The sequence below is a fragment of the Gouania willdenowi genome, chromosome 4 (genome assembly GCF_900634775.1).
Source record: "Gouania willdenowi chromosome 4, fGouWil2.1, whole genome shotgun sequence".
Taxonomy (NCBI): domain Eukaryota; kingdom Metazoa; phylum Chordata; class Actinopteri; order Blenniiformes; family Gobiesocidae; genus Gouania; species Gouania willdenowi.
This window is the reverse complement of record NC_041047.1, coordinates 2,333,909-2,351,659: the sequence shown is the minus strand read 5'-3', so window position 1 is coordinate 2,351,659 and position 17,751 is coordinate 2,333,909. Positions and strand designations below refer to the sequence as shown.

At 38.0% G+C, this 17,751-nt stretch overlaps 1 protein-coding gene and 1 long non-coding RNA gene across 2 annotated transcripts; both read left to right on the top strand.

The window, feature by feature from the left end:
* Positions 1-1,389: 1,389 nt before the first annotated feature.
* LOC114462503 (uncharacterized) lies at positions 1,390-1,860 on the top strand. Its single transcript, XR_003673959.1, has 2 exons — positions 1,390-1,567; positions 1,665-1,860. It is a non-coding gene; the product is annotated as an uncharacterized LOC114462503 (long non-coding RNA).
* A 3,356-nt stretch (positions 1,861-5,216) lies between these two features.
* Positions 5,217-17,439, top strand: mafaa (MAF bZIP transcription factor Aa; the record flags this gene model as incomplete). Its single annotated transcript, XM_028443864.1, is given in 12 exon segments — positions 5,217-5,259; positions 5,262-5,503; positions 5,506-5,550; positions 5,553-5,583; positions 5,586-5,629; positions 5,631-5,661; positions 5,664-5,722; positions 5,725-5,751; positions 5,754-6,109; positions 8,960-9,073; positions 13,224-13,281; positions 16,006-17,439. Coding segments are annotated over 11 exon segments (1,002 nt in total), but the record flags the coding sequence as incomplete, so codon positions are not given.
* Positions 17,440-17,751: the final 312 nt, after the last annotated feature.

The window sequence follows — 17,751 nt, the reverse complement described above, 5'->3', positions numbered from 1 at the left end:
ATACCCTAAGTGTTTGTGTTTTTAAAGCTTATTTACAGTAATTATAGTTAAGTGTAATCTTCTAAACTCACGTGAATAACAATGGAGTGACAAACCGAGAAGTTTTGGACGATGTGATGCTTCCAGCTTGGTGAGAACGTGTGGTCTGATACGTGTGAAAGTCTATGGAGTGATTTATAGGAAGAAACGACTGGAATGGTCTTCACTCACTGCACAGGGAGGAGCTCAGAGTAGAGCTGCCAGCTCCTCGTCTCTGACACCATCACGTGGGAAACATTAAGGCAGGTACGGAGCAATGCTTCTCAACCTGAGGCTCACTGAACACTTCAGTGTATGTAAATGTACACACAAACATACTGTACTGTATATGTGTGTGTTTGTTGCTATTTTGTGTTTTCTGTCTTGCATTTTTGTTTTTTTTTACATTTTTGGAGCCATTTTGTGTTTTTAATTGTCGTCTTTAGTGCTTTTGAGCCCTTTAGCGACCCTCAAAAATAAAGGTTCCAGAGAGTGGGGACCCCCACTGTAGCTGAAGGTGGTTGAACACAGACATGAACATTGAAGAACAGTCATGTAGAGACAGGACCATCTATAAGGGGAATAAAGGAGAGATTTTTGGGGTCCATCCATAAAGTCAGTAAAATGATGGTCCATTGTTCTATGAATCTGTGATAACCACATTTATTTATTCATCTGAATAATATCCACTGTTATCCAGGAACATTTATTATTATTATTATTATTATTATTATTATTATTATAGTCATCTTAAAGATGGAAATCATGGTTTTAATCACTAATAAAATGGTTCAAAGTGACCAAAAATAGTGGAAAAGGTTGTGAAATGGGATTTTAAAAACTACAGAACATGGTTAAAAGTTGCAAATCAGAGATGATAAAAACAGACAGAAAAAGTGATGAAAAAGGTTCAATGTGTCAATATTAGAACAATTAGTTTAAACTAACAAATAATGGGCATGATAAATGGTGAATGTGGTTAAATTGTCAAAAATAAACATGAAATATGGTGAAAAGAGGTTAAAAGTGACAATAATGGGTCAACATACGTGACATTCATAGGGTTTATAAGTGCTGAACATGTCTGGAAAGTGGAAAAAAATGTGCAGAAAAGTAAATGAAATGTGATGTAAAAGTATCAGAAATGGGAGATATGTATCAAAAATACATTAAAAGTAGCAAAAATATGGCAAGAAAAAGTGATGAAAATGGGTTAAAATATGGTGAGTTTGGTGTAGTTGGAGAAAAATGGTCAAACTGAGGCATAAAGAAGGTCTCGCAACCCTAAATGGGGTCCTGACCCCAAGGTTGAGAACCCCAGCCTATTTTTATTTTATTTTTGCCATTGTGTGTGTGTGTGTGTGTGTGCGCGCTCTGCCGTTCAGTATATCATTCAGATGATTTCTGAGAGCTGCTTGACAACTTCAGTTCATTTCGTCACAAGCTGTGTGTGTGCGTGTGTGTGTGTGTTGACAGCAGAGATGGAGAGCTCTACATGTTTCTCAGAAAGGCAGCAGACAGGAGGCCATCACTCTCTGTTCCTCCTGCTGTAAGTGCCTGAGACAGATGTGTGTGTGTGTGTGTGTCTCAGTGTGAAGCTGCTGAGCTCGGCAAACTCTAATTAAGATCAATATTTCAATTTTTAGTAAAAGCGCCTGCGACGGAGAGGAGACAGAAGGAGAGGAATCATCCGTCCACGGAGACTGGGAGAGACGAGAAGAAAGGTCAACAGTGATTCCTCACTGTGTGTGTGTGTGTGTGTGTGTGTGTGTGTGTTTGGGTCTCAAACATCCAGAGAAGAACCCAGAGCCTCCTGGAACATCTGATCTCCTCAGGCTTTCATACATCACCAGAAGATCAAACTGTGACATGAGGTCAGTTTGGCTTTGAATGGAGCAACTGGAGTAAAACTTTTAAAATCAGCAGTAAAAACATTTTTAAAAAAAAAACAGTAAAAACATTTAAAATCAGCAGTAAAAACATTTAAAATCAACAGTAAAAAACATTTAAAATCAACAGTAAAAACTTTTAAAATCAACAGTAAAAACATTAAAAATCAACAGTAAAAACATTTAAAATCAGCAGTAAAAACATTTAAAATCAACAGTAAAAACTTTTAAAATCAACAGTAAAAACTTTTAAAATCAACAGTAAAAACATTAAAAATCAACAGTAAAAACATTTAAAATCAACAGTAAAAACATTTAAAATCAACAGTAAAAACTTTTAAAATCAACAGTAAAAACTTTTAAAATCAACAGTAAAAACATTAAAAATCAACAGTAAAAACATTTAAAATCAATTTAGAAAAAACATTAAAATCACAGTAAAAACTTTAAAATCAATTTTAAAAAACATTTAAAATCAACAGTAAAAATTATTAAAAATCAACAGTAAAACATTTAAAATCAACAGTAAAACCTTTAAAATCAATTTTAAATAAAAACATTTAAAATCAACAGTAAAAACTTTTAAAATCAATTTTAAATAAAAACATTTAAAATCAACAGTAAAAACATTAAAAATCAACAGTAAAAACATTTAAAATCAACAGTAAAAACCTTTAAAATCAATTTTAAATAAAAACATTTAAAATCAACAGTAAAAACTTTTAAAATCAATTTTAAATAAAAACATTTAAAATCAACAGTAAAAACATTTAAAATCAATTTAAAAAAAACATTTAAAATCAACAGTAAAAACATTAAAAATCAACAGTAAAAACATTTAAAATCAACAGTAAAAACATTAAAAATCAACAGTAAAAACATTTAAAATCAACAGTAAAAGCATTTAAAATCAACAGTAAAAGCATTTAAAATCAATTTAAAAAAAACATTTAAAATCAACAGTAAAAGCATTTAAAATCAATTTTAAAAAAACATTTAAAATGAACAGTAAAAACATTTCAAACAGGAATAAAAACATTTGAAATCCAGAGTGAAAACATTTAAAGTAAGTAGTTCCATCATAAGGACAACATCAAAGCTATTGATATTATTTAAAAAAGAAGACAAAATGAATTTGCTGGAAAACGGACAAATCAGTCTGAGTATTTCTCTCAGTCAATGCTTGATGTTTTCTTTGTGAAAAAACTCGACGGAGGGATACACTAGATGCCTCTGAGGAAAACTGACAGTCCCAAACATGTCAAAAGATTTCATTTGCTGATAAAATAAAAACAAAAAAGTTGTCTAAATAAATGAAACCTTAACATGTTGTAGAAAACACTTAAAGCAGTAGACAGGTGTGACCACCATCCTGTAGACTGAAGGACATGAATGTATGGTCACTGATCTTCTCCATCACTTCCTGTTTCCTCCTGAATAACATCATAACTGTAGGACATGTTTTCTCTTCAGCAAAGATCTCTGTTTCTTTCATGTTTCTGCCTCAGCTCAGTGATATCTGAAGAGGGAATGTGCTTCTTTCTCATTGGATGGAAACTTTTCTGCATGCATGCACGTGCCACACAAAGAAAGCTGATTCCTTCGCGGCCGCATTAGCGACTTAGCGCGCGGACAAAGGCCGCTCCGGCCTCCGATAACCTGAGCTGATGTCCGCCGTGCTTTAAGCCTGAAGAAGTGCAGCAGAGACAGAAAGAAACGCCTGACTTTGAGCTTTTCGTCTCAATCCGCGGTTCGCGGAAAGTCCCTGAACAATGGAGTGAAAGCGGAGTGCTGAGCGCGCGTGCCCGCTCCTCTGATAAAGAACGCGCTGAGGACTTGACTTTACATCTGAAGGCTGGTGTGTGCGCGCGCGCGCTTCGATTGACGGTTAATTGCGGCTGAAAACCGCGCGTGTATGTTTGACACTGAATCCGTGTTTGATGGACGTGCGCGTTGTGATCACGAGCTTTAATCACATAAATGTTTCAACGTTTTACAGATAAAAAACGTCAGTTTGTTGAAGTTTTCAGAATGAAATCAAAGATGGAGAAATGTTTCCTCCAAGGTGAAACGTGGAACTTATTCCCATTAAAACAGTTTAAGGAACATTTTAATATCCTCAGATCATAATACTTTTTATATATTTGACTCCAGAAAATGGTCGTCAAAATTCCAGTTTTAGAGTTAGTGTCTTGAAAAAGTTATTTATTTACTTATTTTTATCTCCTTTTTTAACATATTTAAGGTTATACTGTATATAACGTCATCTGTCGATTTCTTCTCCGTCCACTTTCACTGTGAAAGTGCTGACAGAGAAGTTTTACACATAAACACAATGTGTGAAATTTATGTTCAGAAAGTTTATCTGAGCTCGTTCAATTGTGTAATTAATGTGTGTAATTAATGATTGTGTATATTATATAGTATGTGTTTGTGCTGCACGAGGCCTGTAAACATCTTTCTTTATTACATCAGAAGTAATGCGTGCACGTGGGCGTCCCTCTCTCCTCCAGCGGAGCGTTCACGGTGCAGTATCCCGTGCGGTCACTGGGGGAGGGGGGGAGGGGGTAATGTGTGCTCGGCTCCCCTCGGCTTCACTCGGCTCCTCGTGCTGTGATCGCCTCCCATTGGCCAATCATTCCTCTGTGTGGGGGTGTCGGGGGGGGACACGCAGCCTTTATAAGCGCGCATTGCTCCACAGCCGCTCAGTGAGCGCGTGTTTGTGCCCCGTGCGCCTTTGACCACCAAAGCAGCTGGATTTATCCTCCCCCCGCTGGACCCGCTCCGTGGACCACCTGCTCCCCCCCCCACACACACACACACTGGAGCAGCGCAGTCCTCCTGAGCGTTGGATGCGTTTGCCACACTTTTACGCACGGCCGTGCCGCAGTCCGTGCGCGCTGTGACTGGACAGAAAGTTTACGCGCTGCACGCAGGACGTCTGCAGAGAGCGTGTGACGCACGGACACACGCACGCGCCTCATCGTGCATGGGACAGTCAGTGATCAGAGGTGAAGCGAGGATAGCACAGGTTGGTGCGTGTGGCTCCGCTTTCTCCCGGTGTTAACGCGCGCGCCTGTCCCGGATAAGTTGTTAACAACGGCGGAGGGCGCGTGCACTGGCTGCTGGACAAGTTAATTTACACGCGCACGTCAATTCACGCCACTATATATAGAAGTGGTTCTCCTTAATAAGTTTTCTCCTCCCCTGCAGCCGCCGCACGCACCCAGCGCGTGCGCGCCTCTATATATACACAACAGGCGCCCGCCTCGGTTCGGCTGTGAGGCCGGGGGTCGTCGCATGGACTGACATGGCCACGACCTCGCCATGAGCGCAGAGCTGCCCAACAGCCCCCTGCCCTGGAGTACGTCAACGACTTCGACCTCATGAAGTTTGAGGTGAAAAAAGAACCTCCGGAGGCCGAGCGCTACTCTGCCACCACGCCTTCCTCAGGATCCCTGTCCTCCACCCCCATCAGCACACCCTGCTCCTCAGTGCCCTCCTCACCCAGCTTCTGTGCCCCCAGTCCGGGGGCACAGCCCAGCGCGGGGGTCGTTAACGGCGGCGTCAACGGCAACAGCAGCAACCATGGCCCGGGGGCGGGGAAGCTCAGCTGGAGGACCTGTACTGGATCCCCAGCTACCACAGCACCACATCAACCCGGAGGCCCTCAACCTGACCCCGAGGACGCGGTGGAGGCCCTGATCGGGAACGCACACCACCCACCACCACCACCACCAGGCCTACGAGGGCTTCCCGGGCCGCAGTACGCGGGGGAGGACCTGTCGTCGTCCTCCGCCTCCCATCACCACCACCAGCCCACCACCACCATCACCACCACCACGACAGACCGCGCACGCGCGCCTGGAGGAGCGCTTCTCGGACGAGCAGCTCGTGAGCATGACGGTGCGGGAGTTGAACCGGCAGCTGCGCGGCTTCAGCAAGGAGGAGGTGATCCGCCTCAAGCAGAAGCGACGCACGCTCAAGAACCGCGGGTACGCGCAGTCGTGCCGCTTCAAGCGCGTGCAGCAGCGGCACATGCTGGAGTCTGAGAAGTGCACGTTACAGAGTCAGGTGGAGCAGCTGAAGCAGGACGTGGCGCGACTCGCCAAAGAGCGCGACCTGTACAAGGAGAAGTACGAGAAGCTCGTGCACGTGAGCAGCAGGAGCTTCAGCGACAAACAACAGGCAGACTTCTTCATGTGAGACACGTGAACACACACACACACACACACACACACACACACACACACACACACACACAGCTTTAACTTCATCATAAACTCTGAAGTCTTAACGGACGCAGTGAACTCAGTCTTACTCTGACTCTCTCACGCACGCGCTCACGCACGGAGAGCAGGACTTAGTCTTAACGTGTGGAGGACACGGACAACCCCCCCCCCCCGACCCTGCATGCAGGACATGTACGGTGACCTCACCTTAACGCATGAGCCTCGGATCTTCCTCTGCCAATTAAGACCCGTGCGTGCGTCATGGCGCGTGCACCAACAGGACCGCGGATGCTGTTTTCAATCCGATTTTCTATTGTTTTCAAAAAGAAGAAGAAAAGGTGGATGAGGAGGAGGGGAGTGGAGCAGAGCCATGACTCCACCTGTACATAAACATGATGCTTTTCAGAGGAAACGCGCTGGAGTTTGTCTTAATCCAGATGTTCTTAATCCAGATGTTTGTATGTTAGAGCATGCACTCATCCAACGCTGTAGAAAAGCCCGGGGCTGCACTCTGAAGCTATGCACCATCAACCTTTCCCTGGACTTTTTATATGATATACTTTAAGTCTCTGTAGAACACCTGCTTCTGAGGGTTGCCAGGTCTGAGGGTTGCCAGGTCTTAAACGAATGATTGTTCAGAGAAGCGATGCGTGTGTTTTCTGCAGCCTAAATAGATGATTTATGTGCAATATTGTGCAGAAGTGTGTGATCCACCTGTTGTTTAGTAGAAAACACACAAAACAGCTTCAGAAAAAACGCACAACTGAATTTATTTAAAAAAAAATGAAAAAAATTTAAAAAAGCATTTTCACTAAAAACGGAATTTAATCAAATGTGTGGAAATTTTCTGGATTGAAATATGATTTGTGCATTCAGACAACATTAAGGCCTTTTTCCCGACATGACGCGCGCGTGCACGCGGGTCTAACGACGCTAAAGCTGCTGTGAATAATAAGACGAACTTGTGCACAGTGCTGTCAGTGTATATCTGTACATATGATTTCTATATTTATTCAATGAACGTGTCATCAAGTGGAAAAAAACACAAACTAAGTAAAACCTTGTTTTCATAATGTTTAATAAAAAGTTATGTCCCAAAAAGTGTCAGACTGCGGCTGCTCATTCACTCTTTGTTTGTTTTTGTTTGTTTTAATGTAAAATCGAAATAAATCTAATATTTTATTATTATTTGTATTAATATTATTAACGACAGAGCGTTAGAAAATCTGCTGTGAAGAAATGAAGTTTTTAAGTCTTCAAACTTTCTTTTAGACAAAGTTCACAAATTAAATAGAATAATGTCAATTTAAAGTACATTTCTTCTGTTTTCATTTTAATTTCAGTGAAAAAATGTGAATTTATGACGGCGGACATTTATTTAGCATCAAATTTAAAACGTGTTTATGATCTGCTCTGAATCAAGAAATGAAATCTACCCAAAGACGAATATTCTTGTATGTTTTTATTATTATTATTATTATTATTATTATTATTATTATTATTATTATTATTATTATTAACGCAGTAGTTTCGCAGCGCGTGATGTCGGGTTTAAGGCGTTCCGTGTGTTTTTTTTTGTGTATTTCTTAGTTGTTTCGTGAGAAACACACACACACACACTCTTAAATTGGTGCTATCACGCGCACACACACTCTCCGCCTGTCAGCGGCCTCTGCGCACAGCCTCATCCGCTGATGGATGCATGGAGCCCGGCTACTGCTGCGCTGCGCACGGCTACGGTGTGTGCGTGTGTGTGTGTGTGCGTGTGTGTGTTCCAGGGGGTCAGAGGTCATCTGTATGACGTGGTTAAAGCTGTTTATCGGTTCGCGCCTTCCAAAAAAAACTAACTTCACACTTTATTGATTGTGACGCGTTTCCAACATCGATATTTAACAAATCCTTTAAAATCTGAACCCAGACTTTGTGTTAAATGAGGGAGAAGTTCAAGCTGCATCTTGTGTCGAATCAGAACATTTAAATATAAAGTTTATTATAAAGGGCTTTCCAAAAATGTGAAACAGTTAAAGGAATGTTTTCTTTTAAATCAGTGGTTCTCAAACTTTTTTTTTTAGCTCAAATCCCCTTTTCTTTTATTTCTGAATCCTTTTATCCGACGACAACATTTTGCTCAGAATTCTATGAAAATTAACAACAATTGATCATAATGATGGAATAAATGACTGTTACACACATTTTAAAGACTCCCATTGTAAATAAGTAGAATTAAACAGTATTTAGTGCCTCATAAATATATTTATTTCTTTAGTTTCTAACATTTCCAGTCATGTCCCTCCTGGTGTTGGACCTCCAGATCATTTCCATCATCATTATTTTTATGATTAACATTTATAACTACAGATAACATCATATAACCCCATATTTTTAATGCTTTTATTTGTTAATTTTCCACTCTCTCTAGTACCCCCTGTCGTGCCATTGCGTACCCCATACCCTCATTTCAGAAACAGTGTTTTAAATAATCATAATAATAAAAGTAAATGTGCTGTTTAATTTTTCAGACTTTGTTATTTTATTTGTTTGGTTTTATATCTAAAACGTTCATGTCAGATCATGTATTAATTATTGTATGAAATATGATGAGCAGCGCTGAGTTTTTAAAAAAATCCATCTGACTGAGATGGATTTATCTTTCACTTTAAATTCACACGTTTTAATCTGAGCTCAGGAAGCGACGCAGATTCAACGCTGACGGAATAACGACGTGAAAACAAAGAAAAAACAGAATTTAAATTAAAAAAAAATCATCAATATTTTTAGTTATTTAAAATAATTTAAAAAAAACCTCTTACTCTGGAAAAGTCTCAGACGTGTTCGGTCCATGAAGGCAACGCCTGAAAACCCCCGAGCACAGCAGAGTGTGGCCGACTCACAGCGGAGGAATCTCCCACGGAACCTGAACACAGCACGATGTTGGTAAAGTGTTTAAAATCTGTTCATTTATTCACTCAGACCATTTTAATCTGTTTTTTGTCTCTAGGAAGGAACAACTTTGCTTTTTCTATACACATGTATATCACTTTTATACACATACTGTATATCTCACATCTTCATTAAAATAGTCAAACTCTTCATTCCTAAATAAGGCTAAAGTCATTTTGTTCTAAAATTTAATGTCAAAAACCTCATTTAATCTTCATAAACATGCTTTAATTTATTTTCTAGAGCAATAACAGAAGTTTATCAAATTCGTCCTTTTTTAATGTTTTTACAGGCGTTAAAAAGACGTTAAAGTACATTTTAAACAGCTTTAATAAATAAACCTTAAAGCTGATATCTGGAGTTTCTGAGAAACATCTTGATGTCCCGCCTTAAACAGCCTCACTTCCTCCCACTGCCTCTGCAATCTACCAGAAGCCACGCCTCTACTTTTCTGCATGCGTATCGTGGAACAAGGTATCATTGATATATGTCTATGGTCAGGTAAGAGCCATAAATCATATTTACATGTTTGCTGTTGTGCGCGCGGCCTTGTTTCTGTGCACCGCTCATCATTCACTTTGATTGACAGTCTCAAAAACAGGAAGTAGAAGGCCTATTGGCTGGGGCACTCTGCAGTTGTTTCCATTTGTATAGAGGTCAATAGGACGAAGGCGGGGCTTATATACGTTAATGTATATGAATGACCACCAGCAGTAAACCATAGTAAAATACTAGTTATGGATTTTTATGAATATATTAATGATACATAAACATAGATATGAGCTTTAAAGAGGTTCACGTTAAAGTTGAATCTTTGTCTTTGTGAGCAAACGTTAACGTCTTATCTGCAGCAGCAGCAGGAGGTTTAGCATCAAGATAATATCAGCATCAGGTTTAGCACCATCATTAGCATCATGATGAGCGTCGGCATTATTAGCATTAGCATCAGAATGAGCATCATTAGCAATAACATCAGGATGAGTATCATAAACATTAGCATTAGGATGAGCATCATTATAATTAGCATCAGGATGATTATTAGCATTAATGTGAGCATCAGCATAATTTTCATTAGCATTAGAATGCATGTCGGTATCATTAGCATCAGGATGAGCATTGGCATCATTAGCATTAGTATGAGCTTTGTCAGCATTAGCATTTGTATAAGTGTCGGTATCGTTAGCATCTGGATGAGCATTTGCATGATTAGCATTAGCAACAAGATGAGTATTGTCATCATTAACATTGGCATCTGGATGAGCATCAGCAGCATTAGCATCAAGATTAACAGCATTAGCATCAAGACGTACATCGTCATTATTAGCATAATTAGCATTAGCATCAGAAGGAGCATCATTAGCATCAGGAAGAGTATCTTTAGCATTAGCACCAGAATGCGCAGCATTAGCATGAGGTGAGATGAGACCATCTAAAGGTTTGTGTCGCGATTCTAAATGTTTTTATTTTAAAGATGATTTAAAATAGTTTTTTAAACTCCTCTACATCAGGATGAAGAGCCTGTTTGTCCATCACACACCATTCTTCTCACCTCAGACTAGTGACATCATCACGTTGTGTCTCTGTAACGCTAAACGAATCCTCCTCTAATGTCTGTAATGTCCTCCTGTCTGTCCCTCAGTCTGTCTATGTCTGTCCTCTGATTGGTCAGAACGTCTCTGTATGATCAGCTCTAATAACATCTAAACACACGTCAGAAGAAACACATCCTCGTGTTGTTCTCAGAGAGAAATAAAACAACGTTTGGAGAAAAGATTTAAAAAAACAAGCTAAAGAAAGAGTTTAATCAGAAAAAGTGACTGAATGTAAACATTGACCCATAATCAATGATTGATCGATTGATTTAAGGTAGAAAATGTTTTCCTCACAGATTAAATTTATTGTTCAAACACATTTTACAGTATGTTCTGATCATTTCCTCTGGTTGTCTCACTGGGAACGATCAGTTAAAATAATAATAATAATAATAATAACACTGTTTGCATAATTATTGAATCAGAATCAGAAACTTTATTGATCTCAGGGGGAAATTATGAGATCATCATCATCATGTTAAGGTGGTCTGAGCATTCCTGTGTGTGTGCGTGTGTGTGTGTGTGCGTGTGTGTGTGTGTGTGTGTGTGTGTGTGTGCGTGTGTGTGTGTGTGTGTGTGTGTGTGTGTGTAAGCTGAGCTGAGGAGACGCTGACTGTGTTAAATCTCAGACACAGACACTCTCCTCCTCCTTTTTGTTCCTCTGATGGACTCTGCTCTGATTTATGGAGAGAAAAGCCCTCTGCGTTGTCTTGGTGATATCTCTTTCTCACACACACACACACACACACACACATGTGCGGGGCTGTCACACTGCTGTGTGTTTCTGCTGAGTCAGCAGAGAGGAGGAGGAAGAATGTGAACACATGAAGAGAGTTAATGCTCCTCAGTGACTTCATGCTTTGGATCAGAGACGCACACACACGTGAATGTGTTTGTGTTGTTGTTTTGTGTATTTTTCTTCCTGTTTTGTTCTTTTTACAGTTGTTCTGTAATTATTTTAATGTGTTTTGTGTGTTTATGGAGCCATTGTTGTACTTTTTGTCCTTTTTGTTTTTGATTTGTGTGTTTTTATTGTTGTTTTTGTGTAACATTGCCTTGTCTTATTGGTGTTTTTTTGGATATTTACTATGGCTTTATGTCATTTTATGCATTATTGTGTGTGATTATTTTGTTGTTTTGTATTTTGTGTAATGTTGCCCATGTTTCTTTGTGTAACTGTTTGTGTCGTTTTGCTTGATAATGGTTTTGTGTGATTGTGTTGTTTTCTGGACTGGTGGAGAACATGCAATGTGCACAGAGAGAGAAAGACGTGTGTAATGGACACGTGTGATTAATCACCTGTGTGCTGGCGTTCAGGTGTTAATAATTATTAGCTGTGATTGGCTGATGGAGGCACTGACCCCAGGTGGCTCGGGGGACTCTGATTGGCTGCTGCTGAGACCCCCACACTGAGCTGTTTGCTGAGTCGACAGATTGAAACATGTTCACAGGAGGAAAAAATGCTGAAACATCAACAAACAAACAAACAAACAAACAGGTGAATGACAGGCTGCAGCGTGGAATCATGGGAAATCCACTCGCTCTCACCTGAGCCTGTAGACGAGGCCTTCATCATCATCATCATCATCATCAGCTAGTGGCGTTCTGTGCAGCACAGCCTTATAGATATACGTCAAACAGATGTTTCACTTCTGGAAGAAAGCATGAAAATGTGTTTTTGAGTAAAATGTTGAATCCATTTTTAATGAGATCTACGTGTGTGTGTGTGTGTGTGTGTGTGTGTGTGCGTGCGTGCGTGCGTGTGTGTGCAGTGCTGAGGACTGTCCTCAGAGGAGGTGGAGGGTCAATCGACAATCAATGATTCCACTCAGCCTGACCTACACACACACACACACACACACACACACACACACCCACACACACACACACACACACACACACACACACACACACACACACACAAAGCCAACAGATCTCGCTTTGTTTCCATTACAGTTTTTCACGAAATAAAAGCAATATTTCACCAAATTTTGCCAAAGTAATGAAGAACAAACAAACCCAGATTATACTGGAGAACAAAATGTAAAGTCTGTAATTTCTTCTGTGAAATATAAAAAGAACAACCAGCTCAGGTTCTTCCCCACCATCCAGAATCTGTGTTTGTGCTTTAACTGATTTGAGTCTGTGAAAATCTCCTAAAGTGTCCAAATATCTTAAAACCGTCCAATCTGGCAACTCTGACTTTGTTTAACTGTGTTTTTATTACAGTTTTATCACATTTTCACATTTTTTTTAATAAAGTCCAACCAACACTTCAGTTTAAATTAATTATGTTAGTTTTTCTGCTCTCATAATTAATACTCATTATTAATTGATGTCTATGTGTGACACCATTGGAAAACTTATGGAAATAAGTAAAAACCCACTTATAGGAACATTCCTGTTTATTATTATTATTATTATTATTATTATTATTATTATTATTACAGTGATAAAATCTGTTTCTCCTTAAAAACTACAATAGAATCACTTTTTAACTCATGTCGGGTTCTGTTTGTTTCCTCACTCCCTGTCTGTGTGTCTCCACTCAGGTGTGCCTAACATTCTGATGACCTCCTTCACTGTTTAAGGAGTGTCTGTTTATACACAGTGAGTCCATCCTTTCTCTTTTATGATTAATACATGACAATATTAATAATACATGACAATAATCAATAATATTAATAATACATGACAATAATCAATAACAATAATACATGACAATAATCAATAATAACAATAATACATGACAATAATAATAATAACAATAATATTAATAACACATGACAATAATCAATAATAACAATAATACATGACAATAATAATAATAATAATATTAATAATACATGACAATAATCAATATTAATAATAATTATACATGACAATAATAATAATACATGACAATAATAATACATGACAATAATCAATAATAATAATACATGACAATAATCAATAATAACAATAATACATGACAATAATCAATAATAACTATAATACATGACGATAATCAATACTAATAATAATACATGACAATAATATTAATAATACATGACAATAATCAATAATAACTATAATACATCACAATAATAATACATGACAATAATCAATAATAATAATACATGACAATAATAATAATAATACATGACAATAATCAATAATAATAATAATGATACATGACAATAATAATAATACATGACAATAATCAATAATAACAATAATACATGACAATAATATCAATAATACATGACAATAATCAATAATAATACATGAAAATAATATTAATAATACATGACAATAATCAATACTAATAATAATACATGACAATAATCAATAATAATAATAATACATGACAATAATCAATAATAACAATAATACATGACAATAATCAATAATAACAATAATACATGACAATAATCAATAATAACAATAATACATGACAATAATATCAATAATACATGACAATAATCAATAATAATAATAATACATGACAATAATATTAATAATACATGACAATAATCAATACTAATAATAATACATGACAATAATCAATAATACATGACAATAATCAATAATAACAATAATACATGACAATAATCAATAATAATATATGACAATAATCAATAATAATACATGACAATAATCAATAATAACAATAATACATGACAATAATATTGATAATACATGACAATTATCAATATCAATAATACATGACAATAATAATACATGACAATAATCAATAATAATAATTGATACATGACAATAATCAATAATAATAATTGATACATGACAATAATTAGGTCCTATAAAATAGGCCTCGACTCTAAATAATGAATCAACAGAAAATGAAAATAAAATGTGTTTAACTTTTATTTGTCAAAACAACCAAAGATAATTTTATATCTTCACGTTTTTAACATATTTACCATATTTAACAAAATTAACATAATTAACATAATTAACAGCCGAGGCCTGACTTGTCTTTAATAAACCTAGAGCAGCAGCTCATCTTGAGTTCTCATCATGTGTCCTGTCTGTTGGAGGTAGTTTCTCCTGCATTAGCATCATCGTTACAGGTGCTGCTAGTCGCTACGCTAACTGCTAGTCGCTAAGCTAACTGCTAGTCGGTATGCTATCTGCTAGTCGCTAAGCTAACTGCTAGTCGCCACGCTAACTGCTAGTCGCCAAGCTAACTGCTAGTCGCGAAGCTAACTGCTAGTCGCTAAGCTAACTGCTAGTCGCTACACTAACTGCTAGTCGCTAAGCTAACTGCTAGTCGCTACGCTAACTGCTAGTCGCTAAGCTAACTGCTAGTCACTACGCTAACTGCTAGTCGCTAAGCTAACTGCTAGTCGGTATGCTATCTGCTAGTCGCTAAGCTAACTGCTAGTCGCCACGCTAACTGCTAGTCGCCAAGCTAACTGCTAGTCGCTACACTAACTGCTAGTCGCTAAGCTAACTGCTAGTCGCTACACTAACTGCTAGTCGCTAAGCTAACTGCTAGTCGCTACGCTAACTGCTAGTCGCTAAGCTAACTGCTAGTCGCTAAGCTAACTGCTAGTCACTACGCTAACTGCTGCTGCTCTTTTTTGTGATTTCCACAGAAAGGACTTTGAACTTCTAAACCTCAGGCTTAGTTTCACTTTTTGGTTTAAAAAAACTATTTTTAGTTATTTTCTACTGTTTTCAGCGCTGACAGATAAACTATTTATGCGCAAAATCACCCTTTAGATGAAATGTGGGGGCGTGGCTTGTCTTTCCACTCTTTTTCTCAATCGCGCTGTCAACATTTAATTTTGTGTATACAATGAAATTTCAGCTCAAATCAACACAGCTGTCCAAATATAATACTTTGAATCATTTTATTTAACACCTAAAAGTGAAAAAGGGGTTGAAATTATTATTTAGTCTTTGTAATGAGGTTCTGGATCCGATCAAATAAGTGTCGGTCACAATCTGGGAGGAGGGGGTCCTGCATCCTCAGCTGGATGGGATTCAGTGCATTGGACCCAAAACTGTCATTCAGACCTGTAAACCTTATAGGAGACATAGGTGGGCGCCATCTGCTGGAGGGGCGGACTGCCAGCGCATGTGCATCTCAAGTCAGAACAGGACAGGTGATGTGATTTTATATTTTATAGTTTTAGTCAAAGTACTACCCCCCCACCCCCCCCATCATTGAGTAGGCTAGGGTCGTCCCTGCTATACAGTAGTCTAATAATGAATTCATGACAATAATTGATAATAATAATAATAATCATAATAATAATCATCTTCTTCTTCTTCTTCTTATTCTTCTTCTTCTTCTTCTTCTTCTTCTTCTTCTAACACTCAAAGTTCTGTCTGTATTTAATAAGATCCAGGAACGTAGAGAACAAACAAACAGAATACAGGAACGCCGACTCAGCGAGGCTGAGGAACAGAGCAGCGACGAGGCGCGTTGGCAGTTTGAGGACAGCCGCGGTCGCTGCGTTTGCCGCCGCTAACGGTTGCTAACGTCATGCTAACGACCTACTTCTGTTCCTTCAGAGACAGTTTGTGATGTTTGAAGCTTTCTGTGGTTTTTTAATCCGACGTTTCCTCACAAGAGACACGAAAATAACAAAGAAGATGTTTAAAAAGTAACAGTTCAGATAAAAAAAAACAGAAGAAACAGCGTGAGAGTTTATAGATACAAAACATTTTAACCTACAGTCAGCAAAAAAAAACACACACACACACACACGTTTAAACTCTCCTCACTTTCAGAGTTTTAATTCACGTCACTTTCCGTCCTTTAACAGCCGTGTTTCTATGTGGATGATGGATGATTTGCTTCTAGTTGGTATAGATCTATGCTTTAGTATCTGAGGCTAAAAACGTGAATAATCAATGACAATAAACAATAATAATAATTAATACTTAATAATAATTAGTGCCTGAGCACTGAAGGTAATGCAAAGGCCTGTTTCTTTTTCTTCTTCTTCATATAGGAATATAAATCAATTCATCAATCAAATGGATTAATTATTATAGTTTTTAATTGTTATAGATTAAAGAAAAAAAGAAGCTTGAATAAAAACATAGTGTTTGTAGAATCTAAAATATAACTTTTATTTATTACTTTTATGACTAAAGTTATGAATGAAAGAATGGTTTCAGGATCAGATGGAGGCAGAAAAATAAGGTTTGTTTGAAATGTTTTTACTGTGGCTCAGGCTGAGGTCAGGGAGTCACACCTCTACCATTAGTAAAATGTCCCAGCATGCATCTGTGCAGCTGCTCGTGGAACTACAGCCTCAGGATTTGCGTTTGGAGAACATTAGCGATGATGATCAATCAGAGCTGTCAGAGCAGAAACATCTTCATCATCCTCACGATGTCAGGAGACGAAGATCAGAGACCACCGACAGAGTGGGTGGAGCTAAATGACCTTTCTATTGAGTGACTATTGAATAATTACCGAACAGTTGGTAAAAAAAAGAAAGAAGTTAAAAACCTGTTGAAATGACCGTCCACGATATGATGATAAATATACTCAAAAATAACACAAAATGAGCAAAAATATACAAAATGATTCCAAAACCACTCATGATCATTACAAATAAATCATTTAAAACGTACAAACCACCGACAGAAATACACAAAAATAACTCGTAACACAAAGTATTGAAAGAACAGAACGACAGAAAACTACAAAATAAACAACAACACTTTAAGCCTTTGTTGTTAAAATGTTTGTGAGAAAGAAAAGTCAACCAGTTCATTAAAAAGCATTGCATTGTGGGTAAATACGTGTGTTATTGTGGGTAGATGTGTGTGAGCTCAGTGTGAGATGATGTGGACAACATTTGCATTTCAAGCAGGAACGTGTAAATGACACACACACACACACACACACACACACACACACACACACACACACACACACACACCACCTCTACCTGAAGCACAGCAACTTTAATCACACAAACATGTGACTGTATCTGATCCGAGGGTCACATGATCAACGTTAACATCAGCATTAGATTAACGACCAATCAGAGCATTAACAGTAAACTACAGTTACTGTGTTTTTCATTTAGTGTAACTTTTCTGTGTTTA